Source organism: Lemur catta, chromosome 20 (genome assembly GCF_020740605.2).
Source record: "Lemur catta isolate mLemCat1 chromosome 20, mLemCat1.pri, whole genome shotgun sequence".
NCBI lineage: Eukaryota > Metazoa > Chordata > Mammalia > Primates > Lemuridae > Lemur > Lemur catta.
Genome location: NC_059147.1, coordinates 13599777 through 13619118, shown reverse-complemented (window position 1 = coordinate 13619118; position 19342 = coordinate 13599777). Strand labels below are relative to the sequence as shown.

General features: G+C 43.5%; 1 protein-coding gene across 2 annotated transcripts; it reads left to right on the top strand.

Moving 5' to 3' along the window:
• Positions 1-5460: 5460 nt before the first annotated feature.
• On the top strand, positions 5461-15060 carry ATMIN (ATM interactor). Of its 2 annotated transcripts, XM_045533287.1 has the most exons (4): positions 5461-5802; positions 10894-11019; positions 11749-11948; positions 13013-15060. In XM_045533287.1, the coding sequence occupies exons 1-4, from the start codon at positions 5473-5475 to the stop codon at positions 14802-14804; spliced, it is 2448 nt and encodes an 815-aa protein (XP_045389243.1). In that variant the 5' UTR covers positions 5461-5472; the 3' UTR covers positions 14805-15060. The 2 variants fall into 2 exon arrangements, with proteins under 2 accessions (XP_045389243.1, XP_045389244.1); XM_045533288.1 differs by lacking the exon at positions 10894-11019 and having other exon boundaries at positions 5625-5802.
• Positions 15061-19342: the final 4282 nt, after the last annotated feature.

Below are 19342 nucleotides of genomic sequence, written 5' to 3'. Positions count from 1 at the left end.
ATGTATTTTAAGGCCACATTCAGATGCAGCTTGGGAACAGATGCCACAGCAAATGCAGAGCCAAGGACTTCTACAGTCAAGGAATTACTCCAAAAATGAATAACAGCTCGTGTTTATTGCATATTTACTATGTGGCAGGCATTGTGCTAAATATTTCGTATGTATTATTTTCATAACAATCCGATAAGGCAGGCAGCACTACTAATCTTATTTTATTGAATAAAGCTTAGGCTAGTAAGTGGCTGAGCCCACAGTAACTCTGGGCAGTGAGACTTGTAGCCTGCACTCTAGACAACACGCTGAGGAAACAGTACCCACGATGCCATCCACATGTAGAGAGGTGTCGTGTTTGACCCACAGTACTTTTTAAATCAGAATCAGCTCCTGTGGTAGGCAGAATAATTGCCCCCTCCTCAAAGATGTGCACATTATAATCCCTGGGATTTCTAAGTATGTTACACTGAGGGGAAAGAAAAAATTTCAGTTTCTCCTACTATACACTCAAAACACAACTTCTGACACCAGGTGTGTCTTTCCCCACACGTCAAGCAAGTGTGAAATGTGATACACAAAATGGCATCACTCTGGTTCAGGGCTCTAAAACGGAGTCCGGAAGCCAATCTAAGGACTGCCTGCACGACCTACAACTTGCAAAAAACAAAAACCAAAACCACGTTTTGACAATGACCACAACATGCTGGAAAACACCTGAATTCCCATGGAAATTAAGGTTACTAAGAGTTCAAATTAGTTAATATATGTAAATAAAACCACTCGATATAAGAGAAACAATTCTGTATACAGAATGTAAAAGGAACATGTTTTTGGTAAAGAAGGTAATAAGACATGAGAATGTGGCTTTATTAATAGTTAAAGGAAAAGTAATTTTTTTTTTTTTTTTCAGAGATGGAGTCTCACACTTGCTCAGGCTGGTCTCAAACTCCTGAGCTCAAGCCGCCTTGGCCTTGGTTTTTATAGAGGCTTCATTACATAGGAGCAATTGATCAACTTAACTTTCTGGCCCTCTTTCCCTCTCTGGAGGTTGCATAGTGGGGCTGGGAGTCCCAACCCTCTAATTCCAACTTGGTCTTTCCAGTGACCAGCCCAGAGTGCTAGGGCTACAGGCATGAGCCACCATGCCCAGCCAAAGGAAAAGTAACTTTGTCTAGAGGTTATATAAAGATTGTTTTAAATTGAAGGAATAAAAAAAGAATGATAGATTAAATGGATATAGAAAGTTGAGGAAAGAAAGATTGGGAAAACTATAAGATGTTATAAAAGGGTTATGGAAATCTTAGCATCGTCAAAGCTGATTGAGATTGGATGGATTTGTTCATAAGATTTTGTTAAAATTAGCTTTACCATTAATAATACACTGATGCAAAGGTATTATAGAATTTGGTTTTCTCTTTTAAATAAGATTTTTGTTTAGTATTAATAAGAAATAGTAAGAGATTTTTGTTTACCTTTTGAGTAAACTACAAAAAAAAAAGTGAGAGTTTGCCTCATGCTGTCTTTATTAGATTTTCTGATTGAAAAGCTGAGCCCCTCTTTATCAAAGAGTAAAGGGTTCTTTTGCCTTTTGAAATCTTTTAATTATCATTTTGGCTAAATGACTATTATTAAAAAAACAAAATAAGTAAAATTAAAAACAAAAGAATTCTCTACATTCCCCATTTTCTCCCTCCCCCATGAAAAATGGTATATAAGCTTCTGTATCCCACTGGGGGATTTGGGGCAATCACTCTGTGATTTCCTCCCCTATCTATCCCATGCACGTTAATACAATTTGTATGCCTCTTCTTTTAATCTGCCTTTTGTCAGTTGATTTTCAGCAAACCTTCAAAGGGCAAAGAGAAAGTTTTCCCTTTGCCCCTACATTTTTGGCACTTTGAGCAGGATACCAAAGCTGTTCTGCTCTTCTGGAAGCTGCAGTCAAGGAAACTCATGCCCTGAAAAGCTGGCAGAAAGACTTGTACCATCTGTATTTCCCATTGCTGCCAGACAGCCCAAGATGTTAAAATCACAGTGTCACAACATTTAGACATGGTGAATCCACCGTATGCCTCTCCTGATATACAGCTAATTGTCACAGACTAATGCAGGCCTTCTTATTAAAATGCTTCCCTTGTTACTCAAATTTGGTCAATCTCTGAAGCCTTGGATGCACATTCACTTTTGACAACCTCCCTCCATAAAACAGGACACTCTAGAAACAAGCGTTTCTAGCTCCAAGGGAAACATACCACATCTGTGGCTGACCAACTGATGATTGATCATCAGTGCTTCCTCATGTCAAGAGATGGAAATGTGAAACATGATATACAAAATGGCATCACTCTGGTTCAGGGCTCCAAAATGGAGTCAGGAAGCCAATCTAAGAAGGACTGCCTGTGTGACCTGCAACTTGAAAACAAAAACAAAAACAAGAACAGGAACTTGTCTTGAACCTTTGAACTGCAACGACCACAACATCCTGGAAAACAGCTGAATTTCACCAGCGCTGCAACCCCTGAACGACAATCAATGACCTGTGGACTCGTGTACTAAACCAGTCATCTCTACCAGTTATATTTCTTTCAAGATAATTTGTGTAATCACCATCAGCTTCCTTTTAAAAAACGCTACTCCCCTCCGTCTCCTCAGAACATGATTGTTGAATCTGTGTTCTTTCAAATTGTTCTTCTAGTTGAATCTGTGTCTTTCAAATTGCAATTCCTAAGACTCTAATAAATGCTTGTCTTACTGCTTTGCGGTATGGTCTTTTCACCTCTTCTTGGTTAACACAAGCAATCATTTCTACAGTGTCCTGCAATTCAATTCCAAGGCTAACTACCTGGAGATAGCGTCAGATCCCACAGGTTGACTGCACGGTCCCACAGACTGCCAACCACTTCCGATGCCAATTGCAAGCCCCAGCTTTTTTACCTGACTTCTGACCAACCTGATATAAACTGGAGTTCTAACAACCCCCTCCTTGGGTTCAATTAATTTGCTAGAGCGGCTCACAGAACTCAGAGAAACCCTTAGGTTTACTGGTTTATTACAAAGGATATTACAAAGGATACACCTGAAAAGGAGCATAGGGCAAGGCATGTGGGAAGGGGCACGGAGCCTCCATTCCCTCCCCAGGTGCACCACCCTCTAAGAACCGCCACGTGTTCAGCTATCCAGAAGCTCTCTGAACCCAGTCATTTTGGTTTTTTATAGGGGCTTCATTACATAGGAGCAATTGATCAACTTAACTTTCAGGCCCTCTATGGAGGTTGGGTAGTGGGGCTGGAAGTCCCAACCCTCTAATCCTAACTTGGTCTTTCTGACCAAGCCCATTGCTGATGCTACGTAGGGACAGCCAACCATCAGTTAACTTATTACCTAACAAAAAGACATCACTTTGAAGATTCCAAGGACTTTGGGAATTGTATGCTGGGAAACTGGAGGAAAACCAAATATATATTTCACAATGTAGTTACCTTTGCTGATGCTACGTGGGGACAGCCAACCATCAGTTGACTTATTACCTTACAAAAAAACATCACTTTGAAGATTCCAAGGATTTTGGGAATTGTATGCTAGGAAACTGGAGGAAAACCAAATATATATTTCACAATGTAGTTACCTTACAGGACAAAGGGACTCTGCAGCTCAGGAAATTATCCTGGATTACTTGGATGGGCTCAGCGTAATCACAAAGGTCTTCAAGAGTGAAAGAGGAATAGAAGATTCAGAGGGAGACGTGACTACTGAAGAAATCAGAGCCATGTGATGTGACGAAGACTCTATTCACTGATTTTGGAGATGGTGGAAGGGGCCTCAAGCCAAGGAGTGCAGGCAGCCTGTAGAAGCTGGGAAAGACAAGAGAACAGATTCTCCCCTAAAGCCTCCAGAAGGATCACAGCCCTGCCAACACCTAGATCTTAGCCCAGCAGGTTCATTTCAGACTTCAGACCTCCAGAGCTGTAAGATAAATTTATGGTTGTTTTAAGATAGTAAGTTTGTGATCATTTATTAACAGCAAGAGAAAACTAATACAACTGCTAATATGTAAAAGTTTGAGGTAGTCACATAAAAATCTAGCAATACCAAAGATGAGTAGCAGCTGCCCCCTTTTTAAAAAGGACGTATTTCTAATTTCACTGCAGTCCTCACTGCTCTCTTTAGTCTACCCCAAGCTGCCTATGCCCATTTACATGACCTACCTAGTCTAAGTATTGTCAATGGAAAAATCCAGACTCTAAAATAATTTAAAGAGGTTTATTCTGAGCCAAATGCATGACCATGGCTCAGTGGACAAGTTCTCAAGAGGCCTTGAGAAAATGCACCCAATGTGGCTGGATTACAGTTTGGTTTTATACATTTGCAGGGACAGGAATTACAAGTAAAACCATAAATCAATACATGGAAGGTATACATTGGTTTGGCCCCAAAAGGCAGGACATCCTTAAGGCGGGGGGTGGGGGGGTGGAGGGGAGCTTACAAGTCATTGGTGGGTTTTAGGGATTCTGTAGTTGGCAATTGGTTGAAAGAGTTAAACTTTATCTAAAGACCTGGAGTCAGTGTAAAGGAATTCATGAGTTAAGATAGGAGTTTGCTAGGATGCTTGAGTTAAGGTAAGGGGGTCTTTTATCTCTTCTGTGATGCTATCCATGTTGGGAAGTAAATCACAATATATCAGGTTAACAAAACCTGTTTAGTGAGATTTTTTTATCCTTCATAGGTGTGACTCACCAGGCCTATTAGAAAAGAATTTGAACAAAAGAAAAAGGTCAGAGTTCAGTTCTCAGTATTTAAGTTTTGGAACCATTCACTGAGCTACACTGTCTCCCAAATAGTAATAAAATTTCAGCAGTTAAAATACAGGCAAGAAAGCCCAGCCTCCCTAAAATGATTAACTTTGTCAATTATAACAATCCTTTCTTTGTATAGTGTGACCTAGAGCAACGTAGTTAATTCCTATAAGCCTAAATTTCCTTCTCTGCACAATGAGAGGAAATTTACAGCCATACCCTCCACAGTCGTATTTGAAAACAAAATGAGATACTGAATGAAAAGTGCATCCCCCAGAGCCCGGCACGTGCTAAGCCCTCGGTAAATGACAGCGGACCTTAGTGTGCTGTCGCCTCCCCAGCCCTCGAACATTTGGGTTGTTCCTACTCTTTGGGAAGTAGAGCATTGCTGAACGCTTTGGTTTTTCCTCTCTCCAACTGTTGTCTACGGTCAAGTTCTTAGGAAGGCGGAGAATGGACCAATCGTGGGGGCGGGAGGCGATACCTCTTACCTGCTGGTGGCTGGTCAAGGCTGGCCTCCCGCGGCCCCACCTGACGTCGGCTCCCTGGGAGACGCGCCCTCTGCGGCCGGCAGGCGGCGCCCGGGCCCGCCGGATGCTAATAAGCCGGACGGCCCCGCCCCCCGCCGGAAGTGGCTGCGGCGGAGGCGGGGCCTGGGAGCGGGGCCGGTGCCCGTGCGGGAGCCATGGCGGCCTCGGAGGCGGCGGTGGCGGGTCACGCGGCTCTGGCGGCGGGAGCCCCGGCCGTCCAGGCGGCCGCGAGGGGAGCCGCCGCCGCCTCGGGCCCGTGGGGGCCCCCGGGAGCCCGGCTGAGGGGCAGCCGGCCTCGACCCGGGGCGGCTATGCAGCGGCCCGCGGCCCCGGCGCCGCCGGCCCGGGAGCTGGTCCAGCCGTCGGTGAGCGAGCTGTCCCGGGCCGTGCGGACCAACATCCTGTGCACCGTGCGCGGCTGCGGCAAGATCCTGCCCAACAGCCCCGCGCTCAACATGCACCTGGTCAAGAGCCACCGCCTGCAGGTGAGCCCGACGCGGCGGCGGCCGGGGCGGCCGGGCCTGGCTCCGACAAAGCGCCCAGCGCGGCGTGCGAGCCCGGCCCCGGGGGGATGGAGGGCCGGCCGCCGCACCTGCCCTGCCCGCCGCCGCCCGCCCCGGTCGTAGGTGGCTTTCAAACACACGAAACGGGCCGACGAGGACGGAATCCCGGCCGGGGAAAGGGAGAGCTAGCGCGCCCGAAGACCTGATGGTGGGGAAGCACTGTGTCACGTACTCGGTGTCAGGCTCCCACAGGCCAGCCCTTGCTGGCCTTGAATTTCGTGCCAGGCACCGGCCCGGGCATTTCACACATTTTGTCTGATTAGTTCTCACAACAACTTGGAGAGGGACTTATATTACCCCATTACACTGATGAGACACAGATTATGCAACCTATGTGTTGTGGGGATTTAAACCCGGGCCTCTGGTTCTGAATGAGGCCTGTGTTCCTTCCACTACACCCACACCGCCCTTAGGTCCTGCCCAGTGTGTTGTACATTTCAAAATAACTGCAAGAGAGGATTTTGAATGTTCTCCCCACACTAAATGGAAGAATGTTTGAGGTAACGGACATGCTACGTACCCTGATTTGATCACTACACAATGTATGTATGTATCAAAACATCACACTGGGCCGGGCACAGTGGCTCACGCCTGTAATCCTAGCCGTCTGGGAGGCCGAGGCGGGTGGATTGCTCCACGTCAGGAGTTCGAGACCAGCCTGAGCCAGACCCCGTCTCTACTAAAAATAGAAATAAATCATCTGGACAACTAAAAATATATATAGAAAAAAAAATTAGCCGGCCATGGTGGCGCATGCCTGTAGTCCCAGCTACTCAGGAGGCTGAGGCAGTAGAATCGCTTAAGCCCAGGAGTTTGAGGTTGCTGTGAGCTAGGCTGACGCCACGGCACTCACTCTAGCCCGGGCAACAAAGCGAGACTCTGTCTCAAAAAAAAAAAAAAAAAGTCACACTGAACCCCATAAATATGAATACTTATGTGTCAATCAAAAATAAAATTTTTTAAAAAGTTGTTGCAGGTTTGGCTCTAAGCACCATCTGTCACAGTTTCACAGTGTCGCTAAGATCAGCTTTGCTCAGGAAGACGACTTAAGGAAACTTCCTCCCATGGCTCTTCTTTAAGAAGGGACACAGTATAACATGACAATAGTCTGAACAACAGCTCCACATCATCATGTTAAATGGGGCAGTAATTTTCAACCTTTGGTGCACATCTGTGAGAAGCTTATTAAAAATCCAGATGTCTGGCCCCACCCCAGACCTATTAAGTCATAATTTCTCAGTCATTACAATAGGAAGTTTCCTTCTACTGCTCTACACCACTCTGCCAGCAGTGACATAATTCGAAAGCATAGGTCACTGAAAGCAATTTTGTGAATATGTAGCTTTTGATGGTCTGATTTGACTCAGAAGTAAATTTAGATTACCCAGAGTATTTCATGTTCTGTCTGCCCATCAGGTAAACCCTCCTTGAGAAAGGTTCCTGGGAATCAGGCTTCTGATAAGAATTTAACAGCAGAAACTTTGGAGTTACATAGTCTCTAGTAGGACAGATAAAAGTGTTGCCCATGAAGGATGATCCACTTTTACCACCAGCTGAGCCAAAATGCACCAACTTTCCCATGAAGATCAGGGAGCCTAGTCAGGAATTGCATTTGGAGGTGTGCCAAGGAAGACCCTGCAGGTGGGGCCACATTGGTCCTTAGAAGAGTTTTGGGTTTCTCTTAGCACACAAGTGCAACTCTGGAAATGGTCTTCAATGTATTGTTTTCTCTTTCCTACTAAATTTTAACTAAATCCTTCCTTGACCACATCCTATCATGAGTGCATGAACTATATATTTGTGGGGATTCTACAGCCAAAGCCATTGGTTCTTTGTAGCTGGTATATAGCAGCCATCGCCCATGTTGTCCCCTCACTGATGGCTGCTGCAGATGTTACATCTCTGAGGACACAGGAAGCTGCCAGGCTGCCCAGGACCCTCCTTGGTGTTGGCTAAACATCACTCTAACAAGGATTTAACAGTTTATATTGTTCTTTTTCTGGAATTGCTGCTAGGAGCTCTCTCTTGCTCTCTCTCTCTCTCTCTCAAGACTTTGATAAGCATCTTTTAAGCATAAAGGTACCACTTACTCTTCAGGACTGGTTAGTATACAATAGGTTTATTTCTAATTATTATGCCTTTAAAATATCTAAAGTCCAGGAATTCACAAGATACCGATACATAAAATATAATAGGCCTAAGAAGGAAGAATATGTTGGACAAATATAAATTTTGACAGTCAGATCTTTACTTGGACTTTACATTTCAGGCTATCAGTGTCTTCCCTTGCTTAGAACCTGTTTGACGTCATTATTTCAATTCTAGTCAGGTTCATTTTTCAGATTTCTCTTACCTGAAGACAGCACAGTACACTCACAATTTCTTTCTGAACTGAAAACATTGAAGAACAGAAAGATGGACTGTTCTAAGTTTCCTTCCTAGGTCACTGGGGCAGCCTTTTTTAGCAGGAATTAAACCTCCCCCAGCTCCATCACTTTCTTCTCAGTAAGCAGGCTTCCCTGTCCTGTCTTGTCCTGCCGTTCTAACCAAGGTGCCCAGCAGTCTCGGGCATCTGCTGTCTTGGTGGAAAGGAGGCTCATTTTCTTTAACAAAGGTGGTCTGTGTGACAACATAGCCATATCCGTGCGGCAGTGCCCCAGTACGGTGGATCTGTACCCTCAGACTGGTTACTGCCTAGAAGGCTCTTCAGTTCAAGAACCATCCTTGACACTTCTCAAACTACTGGAAGGAGGGTGGAGAAGAGAAAGGCATGGGGCGGGGAGCTGGCTGGGAAGCTCCCTTGGATTCTGCCCTGAAGCTACTCTGAGTATATCTCATTGGCAGATTTTCTTATATTCAGTGGAAATTTTTATTGTCTTGGTTACCGCTACTTCCATAATTCTAATTTCTTTCATTGCTTATATATTTTCTAGATTATGATAATTTATTCCCTTCCCCATTAGTTGCTGTGTGGTTCTTATTTTATTCTACTCTTTCTTCATAAAACACCCCGCCCCCAGCCAAATATTCCTTTCTTAGCATAAATGATGAACAAACCCTTCTGAAGGACAATGGGTGGGAATGGGGAATTGAATTGTGAGCTGTAGAGTGTGTGCTGCCCTTTGGTTTTATGTGGGTTCTGAAGATGTATGTCCATACTGCATGTCCTATAAGGAAATCCGGAAATAGCCCAGCCTGGCCTATGGTGGGATTCATGGAGATGTGAAAGCTACGATGATTCAGGGAAAGGGAGAGGGGGCGTACATAGGCATTTTTTGATTGTTAGAGATTCTTTTGTTCCTCATGTTTGAAAGCAGTGGAAGGGACAAGAAGGCACTTAAGAACCTCTTATCAAGCATTATTTATATTTTCAAAACATGGCTTGGAGGATTTTGTATTATGTTCAGTCCAGGGGTTTGCTTTTAATGATTTGCCAGAACATTTTTTAAAAAGGGAAGGAAAGGTTCCAAGTTGCTCTGTAGACCATATTGTGCAGAGACTTCTAATTTTAAATTCAGAATGAGATGACAAAGCAAACTGGTTTCCTTCTTGGATGCTTTCTGTGAAGGCAGTCAGCTTGCTAGAGTAGCTACATGCTGTTTTCCAATTTTGCTACAGCTCCTACAGGCCTTTCCTTTTACCCTCTACTCTTCAGCTGTGTCCTTCCTTTTCCTTTTTCTTCTTTTGTCTGTTTTTTTCCATCTTGTTTTTGGATTATTTCCTCTCATAGGTTCTTTTTCAAATTCTGTCACTTAAAATAGTTCATAAACATGAAGTATTTTTGTGTACTTTTTAAATTATGTACACAAAACATACAGTACCAAAAGTCTGGTAAGTTTTATTCTCGATGTATAGAGAACTTCAGAACAAAGATACCACTTTCTCACTGCAGTTCCTATTTTATTGTGCCATTGCTATTTCTTACCCTGCCATCCTACCCTCGAGCTTATTGTCTCAGGACAGAAATAGCAAGAAGGCCCCAAAACTGGGTGGACTGCTCTGCTGGGGAAGTTGAGGAGCTGGCCCTCGGAAAGCAGGAGCATGGACAGTGTCTGGTCCTTGCCATGGCCTGTAACAGTGGCAACAGGATGTTATTAACCTCCAAGGCATGACAACATTTTAGCTTAGGCCACTTGAACATATTCAGTATAATGCCACAAGTTTTACTGAACATTTTCTCTGTTCAAAATACTCCCATATGCAACAGTAAGATACAAATAAATCCCTTCCCATGAAAAGGTTTGGGGAATTACAAGGAGTTCCGTTAAGGGTAAAGGAATAATGAGAGGTGGGCTCACGCCTGTAATCCCAGCTCTGTGGGAGGCTGAGGTGGGAGGATCACTTGAGATCAGGAGTTCAGGATCAGCTGGGCAACATAGTGAGATCCTGTCTCTACAAAAAATTTTAAAAATTAAAGAAAAAAAATGCTTGAGTGCGGTAATGACATGATTGAAGATGAATCTGATAAAGTTTGAGTGAAAAAGAGATTGAAGGTCTAGAAATTAGGTTAAGAGGTTGATGACAAAGTCCAAACAGAGAATCAGGAGGACTTGACCTAACGAACAGTGGAAAGGAAAGGCTGGGATATGGTAAAAGGCATCAGAAGGACTCAAGCTTTTGTACTCTGGGGCATGCAAGGGAGTTTGCAAGGGATAATAAAAAGATCACCAAACATCACTGAGGATGAGTTAGAAGTGAGCATGAATTCTGTAGTGATCCAATCAGCAGTTTTTTGGAGTATTTGACAGCCTAGGAACAGATAAGGGGGATAAATTGGCTAAAAGGAATTTGATAATAGTCAAATGGATGAAGGATTTCAGAGTCTTAGTATCATTTAATCTCTTCAAACACCCCCTTATTCTTTTTCTGTCACTGATAACACTAGATGGAAAAACGATAGATTAATTAAAAGAATTTCATAAAAGTGCCCATTTCAGTCATGTCCTGTTTGCACCCCAGCCTGCTCTATTGGTTTTTTGAAAAGAATTATTTAAAGTAATTTTCCTTTTGTAGGATGGCATAGTAAATCCAACAATAAGAAAAGATTTGAAAACCGTACCGAAATTCTACTGTTGTCCAATTGAAGGATGCCCTAGAGGCCCTGACAGACCGTTTTCTCAATTCTCTCTCGTAAAACAGGTATTTTACTCCTCTTAAGTATCGTTCTCTGACGTTGAAATGCAGATGATATAAACCTAGCGTGCATGCTCGTTAGTGGACATACCTACAGAATCGAGTAGAAAACTGCTCGTGAGAGCAGGTGCCCAAGCATCTCCCAGCTGGTGTGATGCGAGTGGAGAGACGCACGGCTTGTTCTGGAGGGAACATGTCTACAAGTGGGTTCAGAGAGAAAGGAAAGCAGACCAGTTCAGCAAAGAATGAGAAAGTGTGTGCTTGCAGATCTCTTGGGTGAGTCACCTCCAAGGGCAGAGCACAAAGAACTGTTCTCCCAGGGGATAAGAACCTGCAGAATCCAGGAAAAGAAGAGTGTTGGCGGTATCTTAAGAGGAGGGATGGGCCCAGTGACAGGAAAGAGGCATCTGGAATGTTTCCCTGAAGGTCTGCTGGAGGTGTCCTGAGAAGAGCATTGCAAAGACATTGTTTTCTGCCTGCAGCATTTACTTGTAGATCGAAGTCTAAACGCTGCGTACTGTGCATTGTTTCCTAAAGTCTCCTCAGTTTTCACAGGGCAAAAGTGACAAGAAGAGGCACACGATAAACTGCAGTTTGCCTCCTTTTAAATTCTCTTGACTTGGACTGCTGTATTTGGTACCTGTGAAATCATTGTTGATTTCGGTAGGTTGATGGTTTTGAAATGTGTTGAACAGTTGCTGTTCCTCATCTCTGTGCCTTCTGTCTTCTTCCTAGCACTTTATGAAAATGCACGCTGAGAAGAAGCATAAATGTAGTAAGTGCAGCAATTCGTACGGTACGAAGTGGGACTTGAAGAGGCACGCGGAGGACTGCGGCAAGACCTTCCAGTGCACATGTGGCTGTCCCTACGCTAGCAGAACCGCATTGCAGTCCCACATCTACCGAACTGGCCATGAGATCCCTGCAGAACACAGGTGAAGGGAAAGAACTGATGGCACAGAAGTCAGTAGCTATGGGAAGAGTTTCAAACGAAACATCCTGGAGGGCCAGTAGTGCTGGGAGAAAACAAGACTCATGGAGAAAATATGGGTCATGGAAGAAGGGAGCTGCTGGAAATGGCAGCAGTACTAGCAGAGGACCCACGTCTGGGCCTGAAATCTTGACCCAGTTGTTCTTTTTTTTTCTGCCAACCCTTTCTCAGGGTCCCTCCTTATTCCCATGTTAAAGTCTCCACTTCCAGCATTTTCCTTTTTTTTTTTCTTTTCTTTTTTTTTTTTTTGAGACAAGAGTCTCACTGTGTTGCCTGGGCTAGAGTGAGTGCCGTGGCGTCAGCCTAGCTCACAGCAACCTCAAACTCCTGGGCTTAAGCGATCCTCCTGCCTCAGCCTCCCCAGTAGCTGGGACTACAGGCATGCGCCACCATGCCCGGCTAATTTTTTCTATATATGTATTTTAGTTGTCCATATAATTTCTTTCTATTTTTAGTAGAGATGGGGTCTCGCTCTTGTTGAGGCTGGTCTCGAACTCCTGACCTCAAGCAATCCACCCGCCTCAGCCTCCCAGAGTGCTAGGATTACAGGCATGAGCCACTGCACCCGGCCCACTTCCAGCATTTTCTATTAGAGGGATATCAGATTGCTGATGAGTAAGTTTTATCATGAAGCCGTAAAGATCAAACTTATATTTAGTATAATAGCTTCCTGCTTTAGAAATGACGAAACTTGCATTATGTAAATCTTTTGGCTTCTTTTTGCTTAAAAAGCTTAAGTTGAGTTCTAGTACTCAGAGCTTAACAACAACAAAAAAAGGTATATTTCCTCCTTCCCTGTCCCTCTTTGCATGTTTCTGAACAATCACCTACCATAATAAGCCTAATTCCCAGAGTTGCAAGAGAAGGAATTTATCTTCCCTGGGTTGAATGAGACCTCTGCTATAGATGGGGGAAATCGCATTTGTGAGTAAGCAAAGATACAGTGTCACGGTCGAAGAAAGCTGCGTTTTAAGATTGTTTTTCTTTTTGCTCTGTCACTGTTTTCAGGGATCCACCTAGTAAGAAAAGGAAAATGGAAAACTGCCTGCAAAACCAGAAGTTGTCCAATAAGACCGTTGAATCCTTGAGCAACCAACCAATCCCTAGACCAGACACGCAAGAATTAGAAGCTCCAGAAATAAAGCCAGTAATACCTTTGGAAGATTCTTGCGGCTCTAATGCCAGAAAGCAGACACTTACCACACCTCCAAAATATCCTCAGAAGTTGCTTTTACCAAAGCCCAAAGTGGCTTTGGTTAAACTACCTGTGATGCAGTTTTCTCCTATGCCTGTCTTTGTGCCTACAGCCGACTTCTCAGCCCAGCCTGTGGTGTTAGGTGTTGACCAGGGCTCTGCCACGGGGGCTGTGCACTTACTGCCCTTGTCAATAGGAACCCTGATCCTCGGCCTCGATTCAGAGGCCTACTCTCTCAAGGAGAGCCTACCTCTTTCCAAAATCGAGCCAGTTAGTACAGGTGTTCAAGTGAACTTGGGTAAAAGTCCATCTACTCCTTTACAAGAACTTGGGAACACATGTCAAAAGAACAGCATTTCTTCAATCAACGTACAGACGGATCTGTCTTATGCCTCAGAAAACTTTATACCTTCTACACAGTGGGCTAGCCCCGATTCCTCTGTGTCGTCTTGTTCCCAGACTGATTTGTCATTTGATTCTCAAGTGTCCCTTCCCATTAGTGTCCACACTCAAACGTTTTTGCCCAGCTCTAAGGTAACGTCGTCTATTGCTGCTCAGACTGATGCGTTTGCAGACGCTTGTTTCCAGTCGGGTGGGATCTCCAGAGAAACTCAAACCAGTGGGGTGCAGAGTCCGACCAATGACCACATGCAGATGGACCAAGCTGGAATGTGCGGAGACATTTTTGAGAGTGTTCATTCATCATACAGTGTTGCTACAGACAATATTATAAGCAGCAGTTTAGTAGCAGAGACGGTAACTCATGGTTTGTTGCCTCAGAATGACCCTAAAACTTTAAATCAAGATATTGAGAAGTCTGCACCAATTTTAAACTTCAGTGCACAGAATGGTATGCCTCCTTCACAGAACATGACAGATAATCAGACCCAAACCATGGATTTATTAAGTGATTTAGAAAACATCTTGTCAAATAATCTGCCTGGTCACACATTGGATAATCGTAGTCTTCTGTCTGACACGAATCCTGGACCCGACACCCAGCTCTCGTCTGGCCCAACCCAGAATCCTGGGATAGATTTTGATATCGAAGAGTTCTTTTCAGCTTCAAATATCCAGACTCAAACTGAAGAGAGTGAACTTAGCACCATGAACACTGAACCAGTCTTGGAATCACTGGACATAGAGACCCAAACTGACTTCTTACTAGCAGACACCTCTGCTCAGTCCTATGGATGTAGGGGAAATTCTAACTTCTTAGGCCTTGAGATGTTTGACACGCAGACACAGACAGACTTAAACTTCTTTTTAGACAGTAGCCCTCATCTGCCTCTGGGAAGTATTCTGAAACACTCCAGCTTTTCCATGAGTACTGATTCATCTGACACAGAGACCCAAACTGAAGGAATTTGCACTGCTAAAAACATACCTGCTCTAGAAAGTAAAGTTCAGTTGAACAGTGCAGAAACACAGACCATGAGTTCTGGTTTTGAAACCCTGGGGAGCTTGTTCTTCACCAGCAATGAAACTCAGACAGCAATGGATGACTTTCTTCTGGCTGATTTGGCCTGGAACACGATGGAGTCTCAGTTCAGCTCGGTAGAGACCCAGACGTGTGCTGAACTACACAGAGTCTCCAGCTTCTAAAAGTGGACTCCGTGTATGGGATGGCATTTACCATTTCTTTCTGGATTTGGAAAATGGGGAACAGGGACAACAGTATTCTGTTGAATGTAGTCAATGATGCAGTTGATTCGATTCTTTGCAGTTCTTGCCTTTTGTACTTGTAAACATGAAATGTGTGTATAAATGTGAGTGTACTATAAAGTGTAAGATGTTGATCTAAAAATAATTGTTTTTGTGTTGCCTACATTTGCCCTTTCACAGCTAGTCTTTCCGTCTTTTAAAAAAAAATGTATTTGACACCTGTTAAACCTATAGAGCCATTTAGCTGAAGCCAAGCTTACCAGGTACTAGGGTACAAACTTATCAAATCTTCAAAACATTTTAGTTGCGTGTAACGTACTTAAATTGCATAGAAGATATTTTTGACAGTGCTTGTTAGAAATTCCTGTTTCTCGATAGTAATATCTAAAGAAATCTGATGCTGCCACCATCAGATTTAAACAACAGTGCTTCTGGTGGTTTTAGACTCCTGCTGCCTGCAGTTTCTTCTGCTTTGACATCTCTTTTCCGATTTGAAAACACCCAGGAAAACTACAGCTGTCTTTAGCTTTTTAGGTAGTTTTCATGTAGCCAATGCTATCCCTTCTCTACATGAGCTCTTATTGATACAAATGTTAGTGTGTGGTGCTTTCCTCATAAGAGGTTTGTTGCTGTAAAATTACTGCTTCAAGAAAGAGCAGCAAGCATAGTGTAAATAATGATCCTGCTAAATACATCGAAACCATGGAAACACAGGGTTGCCTATTAGTTCATCCTGGAGTGTGCTCTGTGATCGTCCTGTCTGCTTTCCACAGCAGGCCGGGGTGGAGCCCTGGAGCTGTTTCCCGAAGTGCACCCACAGGCTGGATCTGAGTTTTGTCACTCTCAGTGTTAAAGAAAAGTGAGAAAAGAAAAGGACACTCCCCCCTTAGATTTCAACACTTTGCACTTATACTAAGCTTGGTAGGGCAAAAGTGTAATCTACCATTATTTTAAAGTGAATTTTTCTTCCGTCCACCACTTGTTATCTTTCCCTTGAATAAGAAAAGACATTGGTCTAGCAAGGATATTGTTTGTGCCTTTGAGGCTAGCAATTATAGAACAGATCCATCTAAAATACGGTATTCTGCATTTTGTTGCTTTATTTTTTAAAAGAATAATACCACAGTCTTCATCAAAGAAAACAAAGGTGAACTATTTTAATAAGAACATTTACTATGTTTTCAGATGGGAGCACAATCAAGTATGCTTTGGGGGTTTTCTGTATTTGGGAAATCCTGAATTCTTAATTGTTGGCCAACTTTCAGGCAGCCTATAAGTTCTCTAAGTTTATGGGGGGAAAAAAAAAAGCACACGTGTGCTGCTGAAGGCTAACTCCTCAAAATAAAACCTAATGATTCACTAAAGTAAATTGATGGTTTTGCTAGTAATTCCTATCCCATACATCTGATACAAAAGAAGTGTTGGTAATGGATAAATAACATATCCTAGGCAGATGAACTCAACCTAGTTGGTAAAAGTTTGCTTTGGTCATAGTTGCCCATGAATATGGGTTTCAAAACAAACAAAGCCTTAACTTAGAATTTCACTATGTTTTAGAACTGTCACTGCCTTAATGTTCAAACATCTATTTAAGTCCTCCAAATAAAGGAGAAATGCATGTTTGTGGCTTTTTGTAAATATATGTGCAGTGATCTATGGCTTTTAAAAAAAATACCATTTTGTTTCTGTGACAATGTTTGTTAATCTATCCAATATATTTGCAGAAAAATGGAGCATGTAATAGTCTTTCATGTACAAGAACTGTTTCCCCCTCAAAACCTTAGTTACCTGAACTGATTCTTTGTAAGAACTGAAATTCAGTGATTAAAGAAAAGCTAGAATTCTACCTTTTCTTGTGAATTCTTTGACCTTTTCATAATGTGACATATTTTGTTGCCTTTTCACAAACTTGTCTTCTGAAAGTCACATGATGAAATGATTTCATTTCATTTGTTCATAAAAATGTGCTAACAATTTTCCTAGAAAGGACATTCCCAGTGACATCACCAAGACACCCCCACAAAAAAAGGACCAAAGGAATGAATAAACAAATACACTTTGATTAGAGTGTCTGAAGGAAAGTGCTGGAGTACAACAGGGGAGTGGCTGAGAACCTGTGGGGCAAGGAGATGAAACACCCTGCCTCTGCCCAGCCAGGATCAGCTCAAAACCAAGAGGGACTTCTCCCAGTGGGGAAAAGGAAAGCAGGAGCCCCTAACCTCAGAAGTTCCCACTAACAGCACAGACACCTGCAGCCACTGCTGCTGGAGAATTCTGCAGTCCTCACAGGCCATGAGCCCAGTTTAGAAAGCTGCCTGGCGTTCGCATGGCTGCATTGCTCCAGAAAAGCAGCCACACTGTGATCCAAGCTGCTGCAGCGGGACACCGTTTTCAAACTGGACCCACTGCTATGGAGCATCCTGCTCCAGGGGACAGTGGCCACTGCATCTCTCATCTCTGCGGCATTCAGTGGCTCAGGCCAGGCATGCTGCTAAACATCCCACCATGCACAGGACCACAGACAGTGATTCTGCCCGAAATAGCAATAGTGCCCACATTAAAGATAGGCTAGTTGCTGGGATGGAACTTCCAGCGTTGCTGTAAATGCAGTATCAAGCCGAGCCATTCAACCCTCTAAGAAGTTATGTTGTTTAGAAAGTATATGTTAGTAGAGGTTGAGTCCTCATAGTCTTATGTAGATTTAAAAAAAAAAAAAACAACTCTTTAGAGGTTTCTTTATCAGCAACTTTTGCAATGTATAAATTAAAATTCACTTTTTTGGTTTTTTTAAACTTTGACACTACAAAGGCCAGGATCCAGAGCAAGTCTGACTGAAACCAGGGACAGAAAGAACTGTTTACCATTCTGAGTTTCTAATAATAATGAGTGCAGGCAAATTAGCCATGCTAAAATGATAGAATTAGGAAGGACTTTAGGTATTAATTCCCTTATTTTTAGGGCCAAGGCAGCAATGCCCAGTGGCAAAACTGGGATGTAAAAAACCCAAAACTCCTAATGGTTCTCAGCTCCTAGGTGTGAACCTGAAAGAGCCAGTCCTTTGAGATGCATCCTGAGTGTCTGACAGGGCCTAAATTTAACACAGAACCAAGTGGCCATTTGCCGACTAGAGGTCACACACGTACTCTGCTTGCTCAAAAAACCCACAAGCTCGCCTAACTTTGGGACATTGATATCTCTGTTCCTGTTCACACCACCTCAGTCACTGGCTGCTGGAAAATCCCATTTTGCCTCGTGGACCTAACCAACAGACGAACCAATAACCAAGCATTGACCAATCAGAACTAGACCCGTTTGCATCCCTGATTTGCATAAGTGGACCAGGGTAGGAACCCGGGCAGAGACTTTCTCTGTAAAAATAGCCCCTTTCTTTGTTCTCTCAGAGCACACCTTCATTTTGTACCAAAGGCTGTGTCTCCTGGTTTGCAAACTGCTGGTGGAAGTCAAGTCTCTCTTAACCTAATTCTTTCTCAGTAGTTTTGTTAACATAGGAAAAGTGGAAGATGGTTCTATTTTTACTTATTGCAGTGGATACTGGATTTAACCTAAGACTGTTCAAGAAACTATACAGTAGCTTTGATCTGGGAGATTGAACTTGAAAAGTAGATTTTGTCCTAGAACGCCTCAGGATCACACAAAATCAGTACACGCACCATGGTCTGGATGTGCAGAGCAGTGGTGTTTAGACTGTGCAGCGGAAACACAGACAAAACAAGATGAGGAAAAAGGCCGGAGAATTAAGATGGATTGACAGGAACCCAAGCAAGGAGCTGTAGCTGACAAGCTGCCAAGGTAAGTAAAGACCCACCAAATGTCCAAATGACAGCTCCACATGTCCACATGATTTCTATATAATTTTAAACAAGTCATTCATTAGAGGGAAATTACCCAGCTTTTTGTATTTGATCCCATCAATACATTCAGGAAAAACACAAATCTCTGTTGGAGTTTAATATACATTACCTGATCATCTTCAGCACATCCTGTCTGAAAGCTGTTCCCATTTTACAGGAAGAAATGACATTCTTGAGCCCTCCTTTTGCCTTACATGATTATTTTCCATCCAGTACCCCAAATGTCCCCCAGTACCCCAGATGTCCCCACCTGTGAAATATACTTGAGCCTCCAGGTGCTCAGGCCGCAGACCCTCACGCTGGCCTGACCGAACTCAACCCTCTGCTGATCAATTTCTCCTTGGGTCAAAGGAGGAAAATGATCCCTGATTCTCATTCATATGCTCAGGATAAAAAGAGATAATGTCTGGGAAGGGAAGAAGCTTTGTTTTTTTTGTTGTTGTTTTTTTTTGAGACAGGGTCTGGCTCTGTTGCCCAGGCTGGAGTGCAGTGGTGCAATCATCGCTTACTGTAACCTCAAACTCGTGGACTCAAGCCATCCTCCTGCCTCAGCCTCTCGGGTAGCTGGGACTACAAGGTGCCATCACCATACCTGTCTAGAGGCTT

Bases quoted from the DNA above. Each gene is read 5' to 3' on its own strand.
- ATMIN (XM_045533287.1), top strand. From the start codon at position 5,473: ATGGCGGCCTCGGAGGCGGCGGTGGCGGGTCACGCGGCTCTGGCGGCG. The intron at 5,803-10,893 runs GTGAGCCCGACG...TTCCTTTTGTAG, and splicing joins TCAAGAGCCACCGCCTGCAG to GATGGCATAGTAAATCCAAC. The intron at 11,020-11,748 runs GTATTTTACTCC...TCTTCTTCCTAG, and splicing joins AATTCTCTCTCGTAAAACAG to CACTTTATGAAAATGCACGC.